The sequence below is a fragment of the Mesocricetus auratus genome, unplaced genomic scaffold (assembly GCF_017639785.1).
Source record: "Mesocricetus auratus isolate SY011 unplaced genomic scaffold, BCM_Maur_2.0 Super-Scaffold_100009, whole genome shotgun sequence".
NCBI classification, from domain to species: Eukaryota; Metazoa; Chordata; class Mammalia; order Rodentia; family Cricetidae; genus Mesocricetus; species Mesocricetus auratus.
The window spans coordinates 47,741,247-47,767,183 of record NW_024429193.1 but is presented as its reverse complement, the minus strand read 5'-3'; the positions used below and the strand labels follow the sequence as shown (position 1 = coordinate 47,767,183).

Sequence of the window (25,937 nt, the reverse complement as noted above, 5' to 3'; positions counted from 1 at the left end):
GAAAATACCTCCATCAGATTGCCTGTAGACAGCTCTATGGGGGCATTTTCTTGATTAATAATTGATGTGTGCGTGCGTAAGTGCACGCGAGCACAGCTCAGCTCGCTGTGGGTGGTGCTTCCCCTGGGCAGAGGTGTATGAGGAAGCGGGTTGAGCAAGCCACAGAGAGCAAGCTGGCAAGCAGTGTTCTTCCACGGCTTCTGCTTCAGTTCCTGCCTCTAGTTCCTGCCCTGACTTCTCTTCATGTTGTACACTGTAAGACTAAATAAACCCATCCCTCCTTAAGTTGCTTTGGCCATGATGTTTATCACAGCAAAAGAAAGCAAGCTAAGACATATCCTAATGAATATGCCAAAGCTCCATAATATAAGAAAGGGTTTACTTGAGGTATGACCTGGCGTCACTGGCATCTGCAGTTTCTGTTTGTTTTACTACAGCTTGAGCCTATTTAATTTTAGTTGGGCTTTACTTTAAGTTGGTTATATGCTTTGCTTTCCTTAGCATCCAAAGACTAGCTCATCATCCTTCAAGCATCACGATGAGAACTCCACTCAGAAGGGTTTCAGTGAAAGTGCAGCAGCAGCCAAAGCAGTAAGATGAAGGTAGTCTTCTTTTTGTCAGCCAATCCCTACCTTCATGACGAATCAAGGAATAGTGCCTTATTTGGATGTAGAGATTTAACATCATAATTGCCTAAAGTCTCACAGTCGGTAAGTGGCATGCTTGGGGCTCAAGGCAGGTTGGCATAACTGCGTCTGTTGGTATAAAAGTGTGCCTTTGCTGTACCACACTTCCTCTGCAGAAGCTTCCACTCAATTACCGTTGCTCTGGACACAACTATTTTCATAAAGTCTTAAACCTGTAAAATCATTTCTGAACACATGTATTTATTATACTCTAACTGAGTGTATTGAGCAATATAAAAACGTTGAAATAAAGCTGATATCAATTCATTCAAACCATGGAACAACAAATCTAAGACTATAGCTTTTTAATCTGATACAGAAAGATGCAAGACCAGAGTGGAAAAGAGCAAAAAGACTTATATGTGCTCTGGTAACTTAAAAAAGAATATATAAAGCTGGGCATGGTAGCATGCCTGTGATCCCAATACTTGGGAGGTGGAGGCAAGGACGATCATGAGGATCATGAGTTTGAGACAAGTCCAGCCTACATGTGAGTTCCAGGCCAGACTGAGCTACAAAGTGAGCCCTTGTTTCAGGAAATATCAGAAAAAATGTGCATAAAATGTAAAATGCACAGTTAGGTTTTTATTTTTCAAGGCAGAGTCATATGACATAGCCTAGACTGGTCTTAAATTTGCTATGTAGCCCTGCTAGCCTTGAACTTGGCATCCTTCTGTCTTTGGCTCTCCAATTGCTATGATTACAGACTTGCCACCACCATGCTTGGCTATGAAGTTTATATTTTAAATATTGTAGTCAATTCACTAGTAGCAGTGATTGACAGATTCTTCTTTTTTAGTAAAAAAATTTAGGGTCTTATGTATATGATCTCCTCAACCTCATATATGAAAACAAAATAAATATAAACAAGGACAGAGATTTGTGTTTGACTCCTCCTATTACCATTTATTAACAATGTAAGTTTGGGTAAGTTACTTCATTTCTCTGAGCCTTAGTTTTTCTGAACATAGAGAAAAGGACACCCAACTCCAGGACTGCTATTAGACATAATTGAACAAAGTCCCCAGAACAACACCTTTCAAAGAACAGATTTGGTGGAATCTGGCCCTGAACTCTAGATCAGAGCCTCTTTTAGCCCTCAGAGAAGTTGTTTCTTGCAGTAGACGGTAATTCACCCAGACACCTTCAACAGGTCAATATGCACAGAGTGTTCATCACTAATGGGGCATCCCCACAGGCTCAGGGATCTATGCGGAAGAGGGGCTGGAAAGACTGGAGGAGCCAGAGGTCGTGGACAATTTGAAGGACACAACAGGACAGACACATGTAAGAACTCACAGTGACCATGTCAAGCACACACAAGACCCGCACAGGCTTAACCCAGCAAATCCCAGCACAGGAGGGAAGTGGGAAAAAAATCCAACTACTAGTTGACTCGTGAGGACATAATGGCATTTGATAGCTGCTGCGAGAGGGCCAGTCAGTTTTCTTTAATGATGCACCACGCTCCAAGGCAGGCCCCACTCCCAAGAGCAGTTGGACAACACAAACAGAACTGGATTAGAAAAACAAAAGGAAACTCCAAGGTGGGTGGGTGGGGCAGTGAAGAAGGAAGGGTAGGTGAAGACAGACGAGTAGGGCAGGAGTACAAGTATGTCAAACGCATTGTATGAAATTTCCAAAGAATTAATGAAAGTATTATTGTAAAAAAGGGAAGAACAGAAGTTTGATAAATGACAGGATACAGACACGCACACTCCCAGACTACTACAAATGAGTGGTTAACACTCATTTTGTGCAATATTTCTGAGAGCAAAGTTTTTTGGCTCTTGGGTAATAACCTTGGGTTTTCCACCATATTTTCCACAGAAATTTAATTTATTGCTGGAAGTGTGAAGTTAAGTTCTACCGTTCAAGCAGATCTAAATAAAGTGACTCAGTGACTGTAGCTAATTATGGTTTCTGAAAGAGGAGGAATAATAGGCTATTTTTGTACCTTCCGTACAGACACTCTGTAGACACAAGGATCCAGGATGCCGGTGGAGGCACTGGCACTCATCTTGCACATAAATGAGAATTTCTTTCTCCAGCGAACACAGTTTGCTTGCACCACCTCCCTGGATAGGGAAAAACAAAAACCAAAAGCCAGTTAATTACTATGTTACAAGCACTCACAGTTTCACTCAGGTCTACAATACAAGGTTATACAGATGTCGGTATTTTCATGTGCTGGACAGATGGCTCAGTTTGTAAAATGATGGCTTTGCAAACAGGAGGACTGGACTTCAGGTCATGTGAAAGCCAGGTGCCTGTCATCCAACCATTTGAGACACAGGGACTCCCTGGCGTATGCTGAGTAGCCAAACTAGCCAAAACCCAGGGCAAGCTCTGGGTTCAGCCAGAGACCCTGCCTCTATATATAAGGGACAGAGCATCTCAGAGTGCCACCTGACGTCATGTTGGGCTTCCACACTCAAGCACACACAGGAGTACATAGAAATGCAACAAGTCAGTATTTGCAGGCAGTGAGACAGGAATAATTGGCCATTAGAAATAAGACATTAATTTATTTGTCAATCAGTTTAAAGCGACTCTTCACCACTCATTTGATGTACGTTTATTTTCTCTGTGTTGGGTACACCTCTAAATGCTTAAAATACAAAGTGAAGGGCAGAATTCCTAACCTTGTAGGACTTTGTGCAAGAGACAGAGACACACACACAAATACTCTAGTTTCTGTCTGTTTCAGCAACATGAACTACCATTTCAGAGTTTCCAACATGATGCTCAATCTCACACCAACTCTAAAATGTAGTTGGCACTTCCCTCACTGCACAGACCAGGAATTTAAGCAGAGGAGGGGAGTTAGATCAATGTTACTTAGGGGGTGAATGCAGGCATCACATGTAAGTCAGGCCTGTTTAACTAGAAGCCCCTTGTCCACAGCCCTAATCTGCTGTTTTTCTAACAGCTTTCCTCTTTCAAATGTCCTGACTTTTACACAAGCTGTTCTATTTACTGGGTAGGTCCAAGGAATTTAGCCTTAGAAAGCAAAAATAATTACTCTGTGGGTGGGTCATAAATAGAGAAAAATGGATAAAGCAAGAGAATGAATGTTTTCTAGATTACTCATCAGTCCAGTTAATATAGGCAAGAGAGCATTTTTTTTAGACAGGGTCTCAGTATATAGTCCCACTGTCCCATTGTCTGGAACTCACTGTGTAGACAAGGTTGGCCTTGAATTCCAAGAGATCATCTTGCCTCCTAACCAACATCACTCCCGGCCTCAATATTCGTATTAATTCTTGAGGATTTCATACATGCATATAAAATGTATTTTGAACATATTCACTCCTACTCCTCCCCCTAATTCCCCCCATATGCACCACATCCCACAAACCTCCCAACTCCATGTATTTATTTATTTAAACAATCAATTGAATCCAAATTGTGCAGCTCAAATACTCATGGGTGTAGGGTCATCATGGAGCATGACTGACCTACTAGGAGCCACATCCCTAAAGAAAAGTAACATCCCATATCCCTGAAGTGCCACCCCTGGCTTCTCAGAGGTGAGGGACCTTGAGTCCTTCCCTACTCCATGCTGGAATGCTGACTGGCTCGATTGTGTGCAGACAGCCACAGCTGCTGAGAGCTCAAGATTGCGATAGTCCCGTCAGAGCAGAAAACACTGTTTCTGTCCAGTTCTCCCTGACCTCTGCCTTACAATGCCACAGTCTCCCCAACCCCTCCTCTGTGATGGTCCCCGAGAGCACAGGTGTGGTGAGGCTGATCTTCTTAAGAAAGTACACAGTAGGATCACTTCTCTGGAGCAACAGACTGATGGGTGACATAAGAAATTTTGATTAATGTTGGAGAAAAGGACATATAGGGTGAATGCAATAATGTGTCAACTTGTAGCTGCCTCTGTGAATAAGTGAATGTGTATTAAGATCACTGAGTTTGGTTTTATAGATGAACTTTTAAAATGCCCAGAAAAATAATGAAAATAATTTAAAAAACACAGATTTTTGTTTGCTTGCTTGTTTTTTTGAGACAGGGTTTCTCTGAATAGCTTTGGAGCCTGTCCTGGAAGCTCTTGTAGACCAGGCTGGTCTCGAACTCGTAGAGATCTGCCTGTCTCTGCCTCCGGAGTGCTGGGAATAAATGCATGTACCACCACCTCCCATAGAACAATATTTTTCCAAGTTTTTGTTTGTTTGCTTTTGTTTTTACCATTTCACAAGAAGACAAAAACAAGCATTCAAGGACAGGTAATTAATTTAGCGACTAAAGAACTCTGAATCGGATGCTGTTAACACTGAAAGCCAAGAGTGGAATTTTAAATGGTTCTGCAATAAGATGAAGGAAGGACCAAAGGTGGATGAGTTGATTGAAAGCAGTTTTAGAAACAGCCATACCCGACCCCTGCAGGAAGCTCAGCTTTATTCTCCTGACAGGGGGATCGGATGACACTCTGGCCTGCCTGACCCCAGGGCAGGTCTCAGTGGCACGATGGCAAATTGATCTGAGTAGCAGAAGACGATGAATCAGTGCTGACCCTCTTCTCTAGCCGGCTCCAGCAACGCTGGAGACAGGCATGAGTTCATCAAGAAAACGCTAAAGAGATGGACACTGAAGGCTCCAAACAAAATGGTCCACGTCATCTCAACCTGCTGTAAACATCTGAGAAACTCTCACCAGGAAAAGCAGATCAAGGTGAATGGCACAAAAGGCAACTTCTCAGAGCTGGTGCTGGAAGAAGAGTTTCCAAATGAAAAACTTACAGTTGACTTTTGATATCCACTCACACACATACATGCACAAATGATATAATAATAAAAAGAAATTGCATCTACTACACAGGACTAAGATGATATTTAGAACAACAACAACAACAACAAGATCATGGGCCCCTGAAACATGTTAATGAAAACCAAAACTACTGGGTGTGGCCTTCCCTTTGTGGTTTGGACTTACTCTACCTTTCTCAGAGCTCAGAGGTGAGCCTTCATAGACTACACAACCGGGGTTCCTGCCATCTACCTCGGACTGTGTGTGCAAAAGCAGCAGCAGCAGAGGGCTGAGGGCAGGTGAGGAGAGAAGACATTCCATTCACCCTCCTCGGCTGCTTCCTTCTTAGGTGTATCAGACATGGATAGTTGTTAGGGACTGCAGTTTTCCAAAGTGCTTGGCATGTAAACCATAAACTACTTCATTAAAATAAGAACTGGAAATTAAAAATATTACTAAGTACTGAAAAAAATCTCAAAAAAGAATGAAGTTACATGTAGGAGTGCCAGTATGGTGACCCACACTTGTCATCTCAACGGTAAGGAGACTGCAGGAGGAGGACACCAATTTGGGTTGCACTAAAAAAGTAGTTAACACTGAAAGCCATTATTTTCTTTCTTTCTTTCCTTCTTTCTTTTTTTTTTTTTGGTTTTTACGAGACAGGGTTTCTTTGTATTGTTTTGGAGGCTGTCGGTCCAACTCGGCCTCGAACTCACAGAGATCCGCCTGCCTCTGCCTAAGCTATTATTTTCTAATTGTTTCAAATATTCACTCCGTGAATACTCTTTCTTGTCTAGTATACAAAAATTAAACAACCTCATTTTGGTCAACTTTCTGCCACTATAATCAATTTCTGAGTCAAATCAACTTACAAAGAGAAGAGGCTTCCTTTGGTTCATTGTTCTGGGGTTTCAGTCCAGGGTGACCGGCCTGTGGCACTGGGCCTGCGGCAAGGCAGCCTAGTGTGCTGGGAACACGTGGTGGAGAAAAGGCCTCTCCCTTCACAGCTAGCAAGCCAAATGGAGGAATGGGCCAGAGTTACACAATCCCTTTGGGAGCATGGGTCCTAATGACCCAAAGTGCCCCCCATTTGACTCCACCTCTTAAAGGTCCCATTTCCTCTTAATTGTGTCACGCTGGGAACAAGCCTTTGCCACACAGACCTTTGGATCCAAATTACAGCTGCATCTTAAAATGTTACTGAGCTAAATGTTCTAGGAATTATGTCAGAAATGAAAATAAAACACGGGTACTACAAACTCCCAAACCCTTGGGTTATGCTTCGTTGCTTTTATCTGTTTGTGAAATATCAGTGATTCCCCAAATTAACTAATTAGAAATACATACTAGGTTTTCAGAATCTAGCACATAACACCCTTACAATGTGGCTTCTTTATAATGATTTCACATATCGAATCTTTTTTTTCCCCTGAGATAGGGTTTCTCTGTATAGCTCTGTAGACCAGGCTGGCCTTGAACTCACAGAGATCCGCCTGCCTCTGCCTCCCGAGTGCTGGGAATAAAGGCGTGCGCCACCACCGTTTGGCTTCATGTACCAAATCTTACATACTATCATTTGTACAAAGAGAGGGCAGCTTCGGCCTGAGTGACAAAGTTAAAGATACTAAGTAAACTCTGCATGTACCTGTTGTCCTTAAAAAAACAATGAAGTGGGAAACATTTCATATTTATCTAGTTTACCTAGGGTGGGAAACCAACAGTAAGTCTGGTAGACTTGGGAGAAACTAGTTTGAGAATAGCAATGTAAATATGGGCATGAATTGCTGCATATAAGGAATAGGTTTTAATAAAGGTATTACTTTTTCCAGAGGAAAAACAAACTTCCACAGGTCCCACCTCTACCTGCTGACTTCTCCTTAATGACAATGGTGACAGCAGTTACTGAGAGCTTTCAATGCACCAGACCCTGGACATTGTCTACATCGTGGAACAACCCCATTTCCTTAGTAAAGTAACTGAGAGAAATTGTGTAACTTGTCCAACTTCACTAAGCTGAAAAGAATCCAAAAGGATCATGTCTTGTGCCTACTATCAATTCCTGCCCATCATTTTCTAACTACTCAGAAACCATTCCCTTTCCTGCATCTACCATCACTATCCTTATTCAGACCCTTAACACCATTTCCTTGATTTATTTTAAGAGTCTCCTTACTGGTCCCGGCTTAAACCTGCTTCCCTCAGCCTTCTACTTGAGAGTGTGGCTCATACCTGTAATCCCAGTATCCGGGAAACCAAGGCAGGAGAAAAAACAAAAACAAAAAACTTAAGTCTCAAAAATAAAACAAAGAAGAAAAAATACCACCCAAACTCCCAAAAAACAAAAAAGTGTATTTGTGTTTCTAAGGCGATTACTCAGTTTTTTTCTGTGGTAATTTCTCCTGTGTACACACAGACTTTGGGAAAAAGCTATCCAAACTAAACAAATCAAAAAAGCTGCAAAGTTAGTTTGTGACATTTGTTATACTGATGGGTTACCATGGAAACCCTGGCAAACCACTTGGCAACTGAGACAAAAGTCACATTAGTAACTGCTTTTGGTTAGGTGAGTCATTAGCTTCCTATGAGTTTTGGACAGTTGCTCAACCGCTGTCTAGAAAGAAAGCAAAGGAATGTGATTTGTGTTGACACGTGGAAAGCCAAACATTTCAAAGATAACATGATAAAGCTGCCGAAGAGGACTCAGAAGAAGATACAGTTGCTATGAAGAGAATTCAGAAGAAGATACAGTTGCTGTGGCCATTGTTTACATTTCAAAGAATCAAGGGAAATCCAGAACATTGACGCCAACATAAACCAGAATGGAAGTGGATGGAGCCAATCTTTGTGACTTAGTATTATTCCAGTGTCAGCATCATTCTCTGGTAACTAGCAAATGTGTACTCTAGAATTACTCAAAGTCCTGATTATTCAAGACATTTTCCACCTTTCAGCAACAGTGATAGAAAACAATCAGCTACCGAGGAATGTCAGCCGTTTGCCAGGTAGTACAGGGATGAGGTTAGCCATTTATGCCACTGCTGGTTTGCTTGGATTTGAACCCCGCCTCAGCTACCTGCCAGCGGTCACTCTGGTACATTCTCCAATTGCTCATATTTACAGTGCTTTCTCTGAGAACAGTGCCCCCCAAACCAGGGAAACCAAATAAATTATTACACTCTGTTCTGAACAGCACCCGGGGTGTGGTGTAGCTCGATAATAAATGTTAGAGGCTGTTGTTTTCAAGGATACATGTACTTCTAAGTCCACTTAAATTTGTCCACCAAAGTGAAACAATGGCCATGTTTAGAGGTGTTTTTTTTTAATTTAATGAAGATCTATCTATTTTAAAAGACATGTGGATTCTGATGAAGGAACTTTTGTGAACTGAGGCAAAACCAAGTGTTTTAAGGCTCTGAGGATCAGTTAGATCTGTAAAACTGACTCTTAATTGCAACACTAAAGATATACGTACGATCTGTCAACTCCAGCAGCATTTTGACTTGAGTGAATTCATGACAGTAATAGCATGTCTGGCTTTATTTACTCATTTGCTGATTCATTTTACTAGAGGGTGAGGCAGCCAAGGAGATGACAATTCAGTCCTAGAGGTTCCCTCTTGGAAATGCTGAGTCGGCAGATAGGTGCGTAGCGAGAACTCACGAGAAAGGACTGGAATCATGCACTCAGGTCTTTACCATGGGAAAGGAAGAGGCCATCTGGGAAGAGTGGCAAAGGAGGGAGGGAGAGGACAGCCTGCAAGGTCACCAATATCAGAGCAGGAGAGAGGCAGGAGAGGCCATGGAGGGGGCGTGTCTACAGGAGGAGAAAGGAAACTAGAGCAACTGGAAACAGTTTTAAGAAGCTCTGCTCAGCAGTGTCAAATGTGGCAGAGAGGTCAGATGAGAGAGAGAGAGAGAGAGAGAGAGAGAGAGAGAGAGAGAGAGAGAGAGAGAGAGAGAGAGAGGAGAGAGGAGAGAGGAGAGAGAGGGGAGAGAGAGGGGAGAGAGAGAGAGTAAAAAAGAGTCACTCATAACGCCGGCAAGAGAAGTTTTGGTGATAAAGTGGGATCAAAGTTGATTACTGATGCAGAGATGTGGGCAACTCATTTCAAATCTGAAAGTGAAGTGAAGTGAAGTGGGGAAATTTAGGGTTGCATCCAACTGAGGACATGACATGAGGGAAGATTTCACTTAAACATGCAGGAAAGTTAAGCATGCTTCAGTACTGATGGGGAAAAATAGTGTAGGGACCAAATTGACTAGTTGGGTGGATATGAGTAATGTCGTCAGAGAAGTCGATCCCGGAGAATGTCAGAAACAATAGCGCCCAGACCATGATTAGGGACCGGCCATGGACAGAAGGGATCAACTCCCATCATGAGGTCAAGAATAAGATTGAATGTAGACAAAGATGTCAGCTGATAATTCTTTACTGCCCTGAATTGTTCTAAGGAGAAATTTCATACAAAATGCGCATTCCTTGGCACATAGTAGGTGCTCAAATAAGTGTTGTCTGAATATTTGCTTATTTAAAACCTGCTATAAATACTACAAAAAGCCTCTATAGTTCCACGTAAGAAAAAAGTCGCTTTCAATGACAACTATCCTGATGAAGACACATATGCATGCATACACATGCCCACACAGCACATATGCATACATATGAGAAAATGCATACCTTATATAGAAAGGAAGAAAATTTATAAACCAAGCATGTAATTGGGGGTTAATATCCAAAACAAATAAAGGAGTCACAACTCAATAATAACAACATAAAAGAATCTTGATTAAAAATGGGCCAAAGACTTGAACAATCATTTCTCAATAATGTTTGTACAATTGGCTAATGAGTTTATAAAGAGGTGTTTACCCTTAATATCAAAGAACTATAGACAAAAACCCAAATGAGATACTAACTAAAGTGGCTGTTATTAAATAGTTAAAACATGACAAATGCTGATAAGGATATAGAAAAAAGAGAACTCTGGTATATGGTTTTGGTAAAGCCATTGTGAAAACAGTATAGAGCTTCCTCAAAAAATTAAAAATAGACCCATGACATGATCCAGCAACCATACATATCTTTGGGTATGTATCCAAAACAGGTGAAAACCGGGTTCTTTTGTTTGGTTGGTTAGTTTTGGTTTGGAATTTGAAGTTAGGCTCTTGCTCTGTAGTCCAGGATGTGTCTTGAACTCATAATCCTCTTGTCCAGGTTTCCAAGTGCTCGGATTATGGGCAAGTGTGGCTTGAACTCAGTATTTGAAAGAGACACCCGCAATCTCATGTTTGCTTCAGCATTATTCACAATAGCCAAGTCTTAGAAACAGCCTAAGTGCCCACCAACAGACAAAATAACAACGAAAATGTCACACAGACACACAGAATTCCAGAAATATCTAAGGAAAGACCCCACATTAGAACTTTAAGAATATCCATCACCGCCTAGGAAAGCTTGATAAAAGAAAACTAAACAAAATAAACCCCAAATTCAATGAGGTAAAAACTCTGGAAGGATACAGGAAACAAAAAGCCACTTCTGGTCTATGACATTCTGAAAAAGGCAAAACTATGCAGACCATAAAGGACTGGCGGTTTCAGGGAAGGAGAAAGGGGTGAACAGCTGGGGCACAAAGCCTTAAAGTAATGAAACTATTCTGCACCCACAGTGGATATCATTACACATAGCAATGCAAAGGGTGGACTCCATCAATTGTGAACCCCAATGCAAACTCTGGACTGTGGGTGGGAATTTGCCTGCCTCTGTAGGTACATCAGTTGTGATGAGTATAATGTTTTCTGGAGGGAACAGCAGAGGATGCTGTGTCCTGTGGAGACTAGACGCCTCATGACAAATGTCTGTGCCTTCTGCTCATTTGATGGGAAACTAAAGAATGATGGCGTGCATGGGTGACACCAAGAGGCACTGGGATGTGCTAATCCACTTGTGCAAGGGGGACCTCAGGCCCTGAGAAGAGCAGCTGGAGGCTACTTTCCTGTTTTCTACTGGAAAGATTGTTTAATGAAAACTTCTTCATCCAAGTGTGTAAAAAGAAAGGATTACTCCATCTTAAAACAAAACAAAAATGAATAATTTTTTAGTTTAAAGGAAGAGAACCGTGAAGTTTTGGGTCTAATGGCACGAAGAGACCTTGCATGTCCTAAGGGAAGAAGCTGATATAGAGGACCTGCACTAGCTGAGTGTGTGTCAACTTGACACAAGCTAGAGTCGGCAGAGAGGAAGAAGCCTCAGTTGAGGAAATGCCTCCATGAGATCCAGCTATTAGGCAATTTCTCAATTAGTGATCAATGAGAGAGGGCCCAGGCCATGGTGGGTGGTGCCATGCCTGGGTTGGTGGTCCTGGGTTCCGTAAGAAAGCAGGCTGAGCAAGGCAGGGGAAGCAAGCCAGTAAGCAGCACCCTCCATGGCCTCTGCATCAGCTCCTGCCTCCAAGTTTCTGCCCTGTTTGAGTTCCTGTCCTGACTTCCCTCAGTAATGAACAGCGATGCGGAAATGTAAGTCGAATAAACCCTTTCCTCCCCAACTTGCTTTTTGGTCACAGTGTTTCATTTCAGCAATAGAAACCTAAATTATACTGTAATTCCAGCTAGGTACATGTTGAAAAGACAAAATTAGGAAGATAAAGTAAACATACTAGTGGTTGAAGTAAGAAGGATGGGTAGGCAGGATTCACAACATATTTCAAGCAGTGAAACTGTTCTGTGGGTTACTAAACTGGTGGATCTGTGTCATTGTATAATACGCAACATCAACATGAACTCTGATAGACCATCAACCTTGGATGATAATGTGTAAATGCAGACTCCCGATTCTCAGTAACAAATGTACCACTGTGTTGGGTGGTAAAAGTGGGGAAGCCGTGTGAGTGAGAGACAGTGGGTATATGGGAAAATTTGCAATTTCTAGTCAAGTTTGCTCTAAAAATAAAATGGATTAGTGAAATGGCTATAAGTAAGACCCTCAGAGAATTCGTAAGAAAAATCTAAGAACTGAGAGGTAAAAGTGGGGAGTAGATTTCATAGAGGCCAAGACAGTCAAGTTTCAGGAAGTAGGAAATTACCACAGCTTTGGTTCGAGCACAAATGAGAAAACACTGAGTATAACGACTGATACTGGGAAAGTCAGTTTTAGTCATGTGTGGGTCACGCTACACGGTTGAGAGGAGAAAAGGCATGCTTGAGACAGATCATGCAGACTGTTCTTTCCTACAAAGTTTGGATTGGCATTGTATGCAGCAGAAGAACAGGAAATTAGGTGTGGGTAGAGTGACAAGGGACAAGCACATTCCTCCCTCTGAAATGAGTTAAAAGACGTCTGCTGATGATGGCTGAGTCTAGAGCAAAGAGGCACAAGAAGGAAAAGCAGGTAAGACGTCCCAGGAAGCAGACGAGGCCGTGTGACCTCCCTTGCACTTCCAGAGGGAACCGGAGGAGCTGTCTTGCATGCCGTGGGCCTGGGTGGGCCACCCCGCAGCTTTTCATGTCCTCCTGGGGATCTTAGGGACCACAGCTCTGCCTGTCCCTTTCACCCACACGGCCTCCTCTGCTCGTCCTTCCCCAGTGTCCACTCTATTGGTGCTGTTCGTCTCTACTTACTCTGCCATCCAAGCCCCATGCCCCACCAGGGTTAGACAAGCTCCCACATTCCCAGCCTCTCACGTTCTCGCTCATTGGTTGACTAAAACCAGGCAGCTTTCGGAGGACACCACTGGCATTGTGCATCTACAGGGAAGGGATGTTTATTCCTCCTCCTCCTCACCTCCTCCCCATCCTCCTCTGGTTAAGAGGCAGCTTGCTCCCAGCTCCCTTGCCACTTGCAAGCTCTAGGTCTTCTTTCAAACCAGACTTAAGATCTAGAGGCATGTGGTGCCTGGCTATGTCACATTCTTCTAGCTCACAGCACAGAAATCCCTTTCCCAGCCAACCTCTGTGGACACTTCAACTTCTTCCTACTTCAACGCCATGAAAAGAACCTCATATCCTAGGCTCAGACTTCTTTGCCCTACTCAATCTTCACACATTTCAGCAACACTCATATCCTAGACCAAGCCAAATCCTGACACGGTTCTACTGAAATAACCTCAAGTGTTAGTGTTCTGTTTCTGGCTGGGTGTGATGGCTCATGCCTGTAATCCCCACATTTTGGAGATGGACACATGAGAATCCAACCTGGGCTACCTAAGACTCTGTGGTGGTTTGAATAAACATGCCCTTATAGGCTCATATATTTGAAAGCTTGGTCATCAGGAAGTAGCATCATTTGAAAGGATTAGGAGGTAGGGAAGGAGTAGGTGTGGCCTTGTTGGAGGAAATGTGTCACTGGGATTAGACTTTGAGGCTTCAAGGGCCTAAGCCAGGCCTAGTGTCTGTCTCTTCCTACTGCCTACAGGTCAGGATGTAGAACTGTCAGCTACTTCTCCAGCACAATGTCTGCCTGCACGCCGGCATGCCCTCGGCCATGAGGATAATGGACTAAGCCTATGAAACTGTAAGTTGGACCCAATTAAATGCTTTCCTTTATACGATTTGCTGTGACCATAGTGTCTCTTCAGGGCACTAGAATGCTGACTAAGACAGACCCCATCTCAAACAATCAAAAATAAAAATAAAATAATATTCCACTTTCTGAGCATAACCCCTGTTCCTTCTTCAATTCAAGGATCATGCATCATTCTTTCTACTCGTTTTCCTGGAAACCACTGATCCTCTATTCTCCAACCTTTCTCATTCCCTGATTTACCTTCCTGGCTCGACTTCCTTCCTTATACATGTGGAATCCTGAGACTAAGTTCTAAATCCTGTGCTCACCTTAGTTGCCTTGCCTCTTGATCTCCCCATCTATTGATAAACTTCTAAACTCAAACCAACCCTTCCACCCATTCTCTCCTAGCTCACAGGTGCTGCTGGTGAAAACCACAGTGTTGCTATCACTGAAATCCATATTTGAAATTGCAGGTAGGCCTTTTGGATTTGGTCAGCTTCCTCTCCCACTCCTTGTGGAAACTTTTCTAACCATTCATTATTATAGCCTCTGTCTGTCTGTCTGTCTATCACTGCACCTTTACTTTTTCTTTTTGAAGCAAGGTCTCATTAGATAGGCCTGGCTGGCCTCAAACTCGTCTGCCTCTGGCTTAGATCACGTGGCTGTGTCACCACATGTTGCTTCCTTTCTAGATGGCTGCTGAAAAACAAAGGTGGTCTTTCAGGTAAGCGTTCTTTTCCGTTTCAGCCCAAGCCAACCTCCTGCATAAGCTACCCCTCTGCTTCTGGCTCCCTGTGGTGTGAAGCAGGCCAAGTCTACACCCTTGATCTGACCACTTTCCCCTCTTCACGTGCAGCAGTGACACAGTGGACAGCAGCTGGACTTCAAGGAAAAAACTTTAAAAACAAGGTCTGGTGGTGGACACTTACAGCTCCAGAGAGGGAAGGTTGAGGCAACAGGATCAAAAGTTCAAGGTCACCCCTGGCTACACTGCAAGTCTGAGGCCAGCCTGGGCTATCTAAGACTGTCTGGGAGGGGGCAGGGAAGAGGAAGAGCAAAAAAAAAAAAAAAAAAAAAAGAAAAGAAAAGAAAAGAAAAAAGCAAAACAAAGAAAAGGTAAACTTTGCTGAGGATTTTCTTCCACAACATTTCCCTTGACTCTTTCCCCAACTTCCAAAAGAAAAAGTCATGAAATATTTCTTCCTCCCTACTTGTTCCTGCATTTTATTTTTATTTTTGTGTCGATCTCTCAAAAACACAATTCCAGGATCCAATGGTGTACAACGATTGGTATAGACAAAAAAAAGTTAGGAATCCTGTGAGAAGAAATCATGGCTCGATAGAGAGGGAAGTTTTTCATTTGTGCAACACATAGCCAACCTGTTCAGGGGATAGTGTACACAGGAGCAGTTGGAGAGAACAGGTGGAGGTCTGTGGACCGTGACAGGGGTGGGTATGAAGCCGCGAGCCTTAGACCTAGCCTGTCGGGAGGGATGGAATTTGATCAAGTGACATGCAAGTGAGGGTGTGGGGAGAGGACAGCATACAAGGACTGAAATGCACGACTATTTGACTAACACAACCTAGTGAAAGGATAAGAGGAGGAGCAGCGGGAAACAATCAGAAGCTTGACCACAGACACGTAGAGTTCCCGGACTCTTAGGAATCACGGAGTCCGCTCGTCCTCTTTAAAAGACTCCCATTCCTGGGGCCGCGGAGATGGCTCTACAATTGGGAGTGTGACTGCTCCCCCAGAGGGTCTGAGCTTGGTTCCCAGCACCCACAAGGGCTAGCTCACAGCTACTGTCACTCCAGTTTCAGGAGATCTGACACCTTCAGCCCCCATGGGCACCATGAGTTACCCACACTCAGGCACACACATAATTTAAGATAAGCTCAGCAATTAAGAACACTTTCTGCTACTCCCCAGGACCCAGATTTGGTTCTCAGTACCCACATGGTGACTCACAACTGTCTGTAACTCAAGTTCCAGGGGCTCTGATGATTTTTTTTTGCCTCTGCAGGTACAGTGCTCACACATGATGCACATATATACATGTAAGCAAAACACTCATATACACAAAGTAAATACATATTTAAAAATAAATCTTAAAAAAGAAAAACACAGATCTTGACAAATTGACAAGGTCATTTAACTGTTACCAGTACTGGGGTAGCTTTGCTCCATTTCATTCTTTTAGATGTAGAAAATTTCTCATCCCTTGATATCTGCCCTCCTATTTATTTATTTTACATAAGCTATTTATCGCTAGGTACAGTGACACCGTGTTTAAGCTCAGACCTATGGACTGTGAACAGAAGGCTCTTTTCCTCACTCCCTCTTCTCCTCACGGCTGGGATCAGGATGTAGGCTGAGCCACAGTCTCAGGGATGTGACAATACTCTGAGAGCAGCACTATCAAATGAATCCAGGTACCTGATAGGTTGACAGGGCAGAACCACAAAAGCATCCCAGACTTCATGTGAGAGAAAAACCTGCCTTGTGTAAGCCACTTATTTTTTAAAATCTGCATCACAGCACCTGACATATCCTAAGCCAAGAGGAACACAGACTTCCCATCTCTATTCACGTGATTTTGCAAGAACAAAACAAAAACAAGATGGTAAAATATACACAAATACAATTCACAATTTTAGTTTTTGTAAATATTAACTTTAAGACTAACCCAAGCTCTTGGTTATTAGAAATGTTCCAGATCCCTCAGAATCTAGTATCTTCTCTGGATCTCTATTTGGTAGTGTCCCCTGGAGGCCAATTCTCTAAAATGAACATACTTTGTTTTGTGACAGGGGCTTGCTGTGTAGAGTAGACTGCCTCAATTGCTGATCATCTCACCTTTTTTAGAGCCCACATAGACATGAGGTCATATGGTGTTTGTCTTTCTGCACTTGGCGTTCCTGATTTAGCATAAAATTCTTCAGGGTCATCTGCTCTGTCACAAATGACAGAATTCTTTGTTTATGAATAAAAATTCATAGAATATGCCACATTTCTTTTATCCAGTCACCTGTTTGTAGACTCATATTGTTTCAGTGTCTTGGCTACTAAGTACAGGTATCTTTTCAACATATTGCTTTCATTACATTGGGATATATACCCAGAAGAGGGACTGTTGGGTTCAGGGTATAAAGAGTCTCCAACTTGTAGTCAGAGAGCATTTCGTTACTTTGCATAGTGGTTTAAAAGAAAACAGACCTTAAAGGGAGTGTCACTATTAGGAGGTGTGGCCTTCTTGTAGTAGATGTGGTTTTGTTGGAGGAAGTGTGTCACTGTGGAGGTGGGCTCTGAGGTCTCATATATGCTCAAGATACCACCCAGTGTCTGTCTCAGTTCACTTCCTATTGCCTGCAAGATGTGGACTCTCAGCTCCTTCTCCAGCACCATGTCTGCCTGTACACCAACATGTCCCAACCATGACGATAATGGAATAAGCCTCTGAAAATGTAAGCCACCTTATTAAATGTTCCTTTATAAGAGTTTCTGTGGTCATGGTGTCTTTCCAGCAATAGAAACCAAGACAGAAGTTGATACTAGGAGTGGGGTATTGTTGTGATAGACCCGACTGTGTTTTAGTTTTGAGGAATTTGGACTTTGGTACTTTGGGTTAGGAAAGCAGTTGAATGCTTTAAGTGCTGCTTAATGGGGCATACTAGCAGAGCATGAAAGACTGTGGTGCTGAGAACAATTTGAACTGAGGGGGGCTGGTTCAAGAGGTTTCAGATGAGAAGACTATTAGTATGTTGCCTAGAGATTGTTCTTGTGATATTTTGGTGAAGGTAGTGCTGCAGTGAAGAGATCTGGATTAATTCTGTTGGCAGAGGAAATCTCAAAACAGCCTAGTATAGACTCTGTTATGTGGTTACTAGTGTTCATGCTTATAAAGATTTACAATGAAAAGGAGCAAGCTGAGCAGAGAAAAGGGAGCACCAGGAAGTAGAATGGAGCTAAATCCTATGCTAAAGGAGATAAATGGGTTAAGAAATGGAATAAAGGGAGTGGTGACCTCAGGGCAAGATCCCATCCAGCTAAGTTTCCAACTTGTGAAAAGGAATTAAAGAAAACCTTAGAGCTGTATGTAGTGGTGCACAACTTTAATTTCAGCACTCAGAAGGCAGAGGCTGGAGGCTCTCTTGAGTTTGAAGTCAGCCTGGCCTACAGAGCAAGTTCAAGGACAGCCGAGCACAGGCAGTGAGGTAATGATTAAAGACAGAAAGCTGGTGGAGATGTAATTGAATAAGAGGGCTATGTTCCAGCCCTAGCGAGCAGCAGAACTTGGCAACTTCTGCTACGTGGTTTTGGCGTTAGAGTCAAGGAGTGACTAAGGAAAGCCACTAAAGCCAGGCTGTGTCAGGGGTGTCCCTGAATGGAGGCCTAGAGAGGTCATTGTGTGAAGCTATGAAGTTGAACCCTGAATTACCTTTGAGACCCCACGATGTTAGAGATGCCAGAGTCCTGGGATACCTGCCGAGGAGAGCTGATAACAGGGAGTGGAACCAGCCCAAGAGAAAGAAGTATGTTTCAGTCATCAAAGCTGAAAGGAGTTGGAGATCTGAAGAGCGTTTTGACATCAAGCATACAGATGCAGAGTTTGGAGTTTGCCCAGCTGGTTTTCGGTATTTCCTCACTATACTCCATTCCCTATGTTTTGGAATGGTAATGTATATTTTGTGCCATTACATGTTGGAAGTGTGTGATCTGTTTTTTGATTTTACAGGGGATTTCAGTTAAGAGGTTGCATGAATCTCAGAAGAGACTTTGAACTCTGGACTTTAAAACATTGTTTCGACTGTGATAGACTATGGGGACTTGTGAAGTTGGACTGAACACATTTTTGCACTCTGACATGGTTACAAGCCTTTGGGGGCCAGTGAGTGGAATGAGGTGGTTTGAAAGAAAATGACCCTCAAAGGGAGTGTCACTATTAGGAGGCGTGGCCTTCTTGTAGTAGATGTGGTTTTGTTGGAGGAAGTGTGTCACTGTGGAGGCGGGCTCTGAGGTCTCATATATGCTCAAGATACCACCCAGTGTCTGTCTCAGTTCACTTCCTATTGCCTGCAAGATGTGGACTCTCAGCTCCTTCTCCAGCACCATGTCTGCCTGTACACCAACATGTCCCAACCATGACGATAATGGAATAAGCCTCTGAAAATATAAGCCAACCATTAAATGTTTCCTTTATAAGAGTTTCTGTGGTCTTTTCACAGCAACTGAAACCCTAACTAAGAAGAATTTGAAAACAAAACATAACATCAACCATGCTTGGTGGTGCATGCCTTTAATCCCAACACTTGGGAGGCAGAAGCAGGTGGATCTCTGTGATTTCTGGACCAGGCTGGTCTACATAGTGAGTTTCAGGCCATCCAGGATCACACACACTGAGATGCTATCTCAAAAAAATAAAACAAAATATACAATAAATGTTGATTATATTTTTATATTTGATACACTTTCTCACCTTAAAAGTCACCTTGATGCAATGAAAGGAAGGTTAGTAATATATGTCAAAGATCTTAAAAACTCGAGATATTCAATAATTCCATTCCTATATATCAATCTTAAATAATAATAGATGTGTATTACGTTTGTTACAAAGATGCTTTCTATAGTTTATAAAGTTATTAATAAACAGGAAAGAAGAAAATTATTTCAGAGGGGTTTAGTTCAGTCATTGGAATTAATGTAATAGAATAATATGTAGCTATTTGAAATATTTTGTAGATGCATATATCATGATTGAAAGATTAATTGAAAATATATTAGGTACGGCATGATCTCATTTTGGTTCAAAAAGATCAGTGGCCAGGCCTGGTGGTGCATGCTTTCAAATACAGTGTTTGGGAGGCAGAGGCATCTTTGTGAGTTGGAGGCCAGCCTGGTCTACATATTGAGTTCCAGACCAGTCAGACCCTGACTAAAAATAAATAAGTAAATAAACAAATAGATAGATAGATGAGTAAATGTCTGTGATCATCATGGGGGGCAGTGTGTGTGTGTGTGTGTGTGTGTGTGCTCGAGTGCACGCACATGTGTAAGGACCAATGGAGGCTAGGTCATATACCAAAATATTAGTAACAGTGGTAAACTTTACATCGTTTATGGGCAATATTTACTATTTTTGCTTCTCTAAGTTTTCCAATAGGAAAACATTTTTACTTTTAAAATAAGGCAAAAAATTAACTAAAAAGAAGTACACAATGTGCAGTCAATTAAGACCTGGAAAACAAAGCTGTTCTCTGGCAAGAAGAAAAAGAAACCCCTTTAGCTTGTTTACAAAGTCAGAGATCCAATACACAGATGTGCTCGTCAGCTTCCCGGACACTCCCCGAGTTCACATGGGTTTTTCCCACAAGCTTATGTGAAACTAGGAAACTTCTTTAGTTACCAACACAAAACACATAACACATAACACACATGCACACATATGAAGACAAGGCAATCTGGGAAATCATTGCTTTGTTTAAATAGAGCAGGATTAAACACGTCTTCACAACCCCCATAAGTTTTAAAAGTGATTTACATGCTTCGCTAAGGAGCGATCTGGAAAGATTCAAATGATACGATGTTCTGTTTTTCTGAAAGGTCTTCAAAAATAATTTATTAGGCAGCCGCTTGGCTTCAGTTGAGCAGACCGTTATAACAGTGTACTGTATTTTCAAAGCTTTGCTAACTGTGGGTGGGGCCTAACCACTTGCTTTAACCATTTTTAGTCTCACATATTCAAAATAAAGACCTTTATATTTCCTCTAACCTTTTACTGATTAAACTTTCACATGAGAATCTAGATCCTCCTAAAATTCCTTTTTTACTAATCATCCATAAACAGACAAAATAGTGTATGGAAATTCTCATAGGAATATAGACAGGCTTGTTCAGATCCAAGAGGTCAAGAATAAGAAATCCACATTCCAAGGTAACAGTGTCTTTGATTGATTGGGAGGCCTAGTGTCATCTTAGATGTAATATATTAAGGATACAGCTTAACTCTTCATATCTTCTGGAGCAGTGGTTCTCAACCTTCCTAATGCTGCCAGTTCCTCATGTTGTGGGGACCCCCAACCCAACCGTAAGATTATTCCATTGCCACTTTGTAACTGTAGTTTTGCTACTGTTATGAATCCATGTAAACATCTGATATGCAGGATATATGATATGCGATCCCTGTGGGGGTCAAGACCCATAGCTTAAGAACTGCTACTCTAAAGCTATGTTCAACCTCCACCTCCACAACCAAAAGGGCATCTCCTCAACTTCTAACGTCTGTCAATGGTGCAAGGCATCAGCCGCTGTATTACCTACCTACTGACACGAAAACCTGCCTTCAGGTTCTCTCTAGACCTAGGTTATTTTCACAGCCTCTCATTTGTCTCCCTGTCTCTAATCTACCTATTGCCACTTGAGCCCAAACAGCAGCAAGCTGCCAGCCAGCTTAAATTCCACTTTAATCACATTACAATGCAGTTCAAGAATCCTGGATTGAATTCTACCCTTCAATCAGGGAAATCAAACCCTACAGTGTCGTTCAGACCCCTTTCTAATATTATCCTCTGCTTCTGCTCGCGCGAACTCCGCCATCAGGCTGATGTAGCGCCAACTCTATTAATGGCTCGTTCAAGCTGCCCTCCCACCTCGCTTTCTCCTGAGTGCAAACTTATGCTCTCAGCATGTTCAGCTCAAATCCCAATGTAGATTTCAGCAGACACCAGAGCTGCAAATAAAAGCCTTTTCCTTCTCGACACTCACAGAGCGTCTGACCCACCGACTAAGCAGTAAGCCGTATGTCCCCCAAGCCAGTAAACATCTAGGCTCTAACATCCCTAGACAGAGAGCTAGAAATCCGCTAAGTGCTTAAGTGATACCTGGTGAGCTATGAATCATCTGCACATTTAGTTTTTGAGCAAAGTCAAGTTGTGTGTGTGTTTGCTGTGTCACCCTGTGTGTATCCACTAAGCCTCTTCTCCAACAGTATACATGTCACTTTGTATGGGGTCCCTAATTCCATGCTTAGTGTTTGGGGGTTTCTTAGAATGCAATGGACTCAGCATGTACTCATTGCTGAGGACGTTCTAGTTCCTGGAGGCACAGCTCCGAGCTTCTCTGGCGTCAGGTTGTGGCGATGTGCCCTCTAACAGGAGGGGCATAGGTGTAATGGGGACTGGCAGCTTAGGCAACTGTCCTGCACTTAGTGGGACTAAGACTCAGGCTCTCAGAAGGCATTCGGTGTGAACCACATGGTTTGTACACACAGAGTAAGTACAGCAAGCCATGCTCATCATCCAGGCAAGAAGACCATGACTCTAATCAAAGATAATCTTGTCAGCAGGCTTGTTGAGGTGGCAGTCTTGAGTCTGCTTTAACTCTTCTACACAGAAGTCATTTCATATTGCTATCAGAGAGATATTAGCACCAATCATGTCTGATTTATAAAGGTCTCCTAGAGTAATTTTTTGAGACAGGGTTCAGTCCTGGCTATCCTGGAACTAGCTCTAGAGATCAGGGTGGCCTCGAACTTATTGAAATCTACCTGCCTCTGTCTCCTGAGTGCTGGGATCAAAGGCGTGCACCACAGCCCAGCTAGAATAATTTTTAAAATTAAAATTTAGCAATTAGAAATGTATTGTTTAGACTGGCATGTGCTGTTTAGATGAAACATAATTTTGATATTTTAGGTTTTGTATTTCTCCCTGCAAAGAAAGGTATCCTTTAGAGGAAGTGTGTGTGTGTGTGTGTCTGTCTGCCTGTTCAAGCTGATGTGTGCATGTGTGTCCTAAGGCTGTCTCAAGTAGTCCAGGCAAGCTTTCTTCTGCTTTTATCTCAAGTTCTGGGACTGAGGTCTAGACCACTATAGCTGGCTCAAACAATCATTCTTAAACAAAGATTTGGTAGTTAGGATACAGGAATTGGTAGAACATCTAAGTAAACAGAACTTTTTCATCACTGAATGCCAAAGCACTGTAGCATTTTAGGTGCGCTGTCCTATGAATCCCTCATGACAACCCCAAATCACTAACTATTTCAGTTTTTCAAGTTTTAGCTGTGAACACCTAAGTAAACCCATGAACTGAGATTTACTTAGACACACCCCTCATTCTAAGACGAGCAAGGTCTTAGCTTTACACAAGACAGACTCACACAGCTTCGAAAGCACATGTTCCTCACCACGAGTCATTCCCTTCAGACCATATTTCCCCCTCACTAGTTAGAGCACTAGTAGCCTTATTTCTCTTGATAAAGCCAGATTTTAGTTGGAAGGAGGGTTTGTTTCACACCAGACTATCCCTCACCCCTGCTGAGGATAAATCCAGTTATATAGCCTTTGCATCTTAAGTTACTAGGAAGCTGCCTTCAGAAACTCTTCAACAGCACACAGCTTCTCCCTTTGTCTGGCATCATACTGTTTGAAGCTCTACACCTGGACCAGGATCTTGGCATCACCTGATCAGATTGGCCAGGGTGGGGTTTTGGGAAGGTGTGCTTCCTAAGACTCAATTCATTTACTTGCAAAGTAAGAACCTCCACGTCACAGTCCTGCTCAGGGTAGTGAAACCCAGTGTACTTGTTTACTGGGAAAAAGAAAAAAAAAAAGTCTACTTTTGATGAGTAACTGGCTTTTGAGAAGCACGCCAAAGAAGGGCTTAGACCGGTGTTCTGACCACCAGGTGTCAGCAGTGTGTGAGCCAGAAGCCCAAGCCTAACTGCTCCAGGTTGGGGGAGGGGGTTAAGAACCCCGCAGGAAAACTTTGTCTAGGCCTCAGGGTAAGGCTGTCACTTGACCCCCGACGAAGTCCAGGATTGCTTAGGCTTCTCCATCCCAAGAGCTAGTACTGTATATATTGTTTCTGCACAGTTTATTGTTCTCTGACGGGAGTGTTAAAATGGTTGTAATACAATCATTTAGTTGACTGCCTACAGGGTTGTCATCACAGTCTAATATGTTTTTGGTAATTTTGGGAATCAATAGCACTTCATACATCTGTTCATTAGGCGATTGGCATTTTCTGGCTTCCATAGGTTTCATTATTGCCACAGAGAGCAACTTTCTGGCTTCCAGCTCACAACCCATTGACATTATTTCCTTTACATTATTAATGGAACAGCAGATAAAAAGAATATAGTGTAAAAATTAACTATATATGATATATATAATATTCATTGACTACTAGCCCTTCTCCTTGACTTTAGGAACTTTAAAGTTCATTCCAAAACTTCTTTCAATTTTCCGTTTTCTTGTAGAGAAACAATACTTAGGGATAAATCTACCAATCTGTGAACTGATTTAAATTACTCAAGGAATCCTGCCACACATGGCTGCATTCTGTCACCGCTGAAGGATTCTCCCACAGTGCCTAGGGGCTCATTTCAAAATGAGGACGGGGTCTGGGCTCTCCAATTCTACGTCCTCCACTCTGAAACACACCAGTGACACTAGAAGGTGGGTAACTGAGAAAAATCGTATCAAATGGACATGGAGCTCTTAGTCGAGCCAAAGACTACAGTCTCGTCTGCCAGGAACACTTGACTCAAGTCAAGTCCGATCAGGCGTATCCCAGGCTCTCTCCTGGCCTGGCCACTCTAAGTCACAGGAATTAATGTCAACCACAGATGGTTCCGAGTGGGCGCTCTTGGAACTGGAACCGTTTGGGTAATTTTTTGCTTTTAAAAAGCTTTAAGTTCTAGTTTGTATTTTGCAAATATGGGAATGTCTCCAGAGAAACCAGAAGCATCCTTTCCTCCTGTGTCTCCATCACTCCCATTCCTGGAGAACTGGGAGGAAAGCAGACACCAGTGGCCACCTGGAGTCAGGAGCGCCGGGAGTCAAGGCCAACTTGATGCCCTGACTGATCTCAGACAAGTCCCCGGAGGACGATGAGCTCACTGGGCTGGCAGCTCGGCAGAGCAAAGGGGCCAGGCAAGGAAAGGGATGCTGGTCGTGCAACAAGCCCCTGCCGGCGGGCGGGCGCCGGAGAGCAGCTCGAGGGACCCGTTACCTGGAGGACTCGGCGGTGAAGCTGCCGCCGTCCAGCAGCCGCATCTTGCAGAAGAGGACCCCGTTGACGAAGGGCACCGAGGAGAGCTCCTCGAGCTCGAAGTCCACCTTAAACTTAAACTTCTTTTTCTTCATCATCGTGAGGGCCAGGCGACGGCGAGCGAGCTGAGCAGACGGCCGCCGCCGCCTCAGCTCGGCCGAGCCTCGGATCCGCCCAGCCCCATGGCCGGGGCCGCGAGCAGCGCGTGGGGGCGCGGCCGGGGGGCGCCGAGAGCCGGCGGGAGCCGGGGCCGCCTGTCGCGGCAGCCCGGGCCGGAACGCGCCGGCGGCTGCAGCGCGGACCCCGGCCGCCCGCGAGGAGCGGTCGCCTTGCAGCTCGCCCGGAGAGTGGGCGCCCTTTCGGTGCCTCTGCCGCCGCCCGTCTGATTGCGAGCAGGGAGAGGCGCCACTGGAAGAACGGTCGCCGCCTCCGGGCCCGAGAGGCCCCCTAGCGGCCACGGCCCGCAAGCACACTCAGTGCGAACCCGGCGGGCGGGCGGCAGGCGGAGGGCGGAGACACTCCAGGTTGGCAGGCGCACGCCGGGCGGGGAAGCTGGGGAAGCTAACACGCGAAGGCAGTAAGCTCGTCACTCCTCCCGCGGGTTAAAAAAAAGACAAACCCAGCCGAAAAAGCTTCCTTCTGCAGCTTCCTCTGCGCCTTTCCTTTCTGGGTTTGCACCGCCCCCTTTCTTCCCATCCCCCTCTAGTGGTTTCATGGCCTCTGAGTGGGAAGAGAGAGACAAATAGAAACCCAAACCTAAAATTTTCTGTAGGGATTCTAAATTCGCTAGTCCTTAAACATTAGATGAAAATCAGGTAGGAGAAAGGAAAAAAAAATTAAAATGTGTTGTGGGCGCATCAAGGGCCCAAGCACGGGGCTGTGCCATGTATTTCCTCTCATTGATGCCTTGTTTATTTAATTCTTGTCACCCAGGAAAGAAAAAGGACT

The 25,937-nt window shown here is 43.5% G+C and overlaps 1 protein-coding gene across 1 annotated transcript in view; it reads right to left on the bottom strand.

The window, feature by feature from the left end:
• The window catches only part of Fam102b (family with sequence similarity 102 member B), a 53,569-nt gene extending 28,370 nt beyond the window's left edge, over nt 1-25,199 (bottom strand). Inside the window, exons 1-2 of the mRNA XM_005076656.4 lie at nt 24,951-25,199; nt 2,644-2,764 (exon numbers count right to left, since the gene is read on the bottom strand). Of these exons, the coding sequence (XP_005076713.1) occupies nt 2,644-2,764; nt 24,951-25,087 (258 nt within the window). The 5' untranslated portion in view covers nt 25,088-25,199. The remainder of the gene's footprint in view (nt 1-2,643; nt 2,765-24,950) is intronic.
• Between the last annotated feature and the right edge of the window lie 738 nt (nt 25,200-25,937).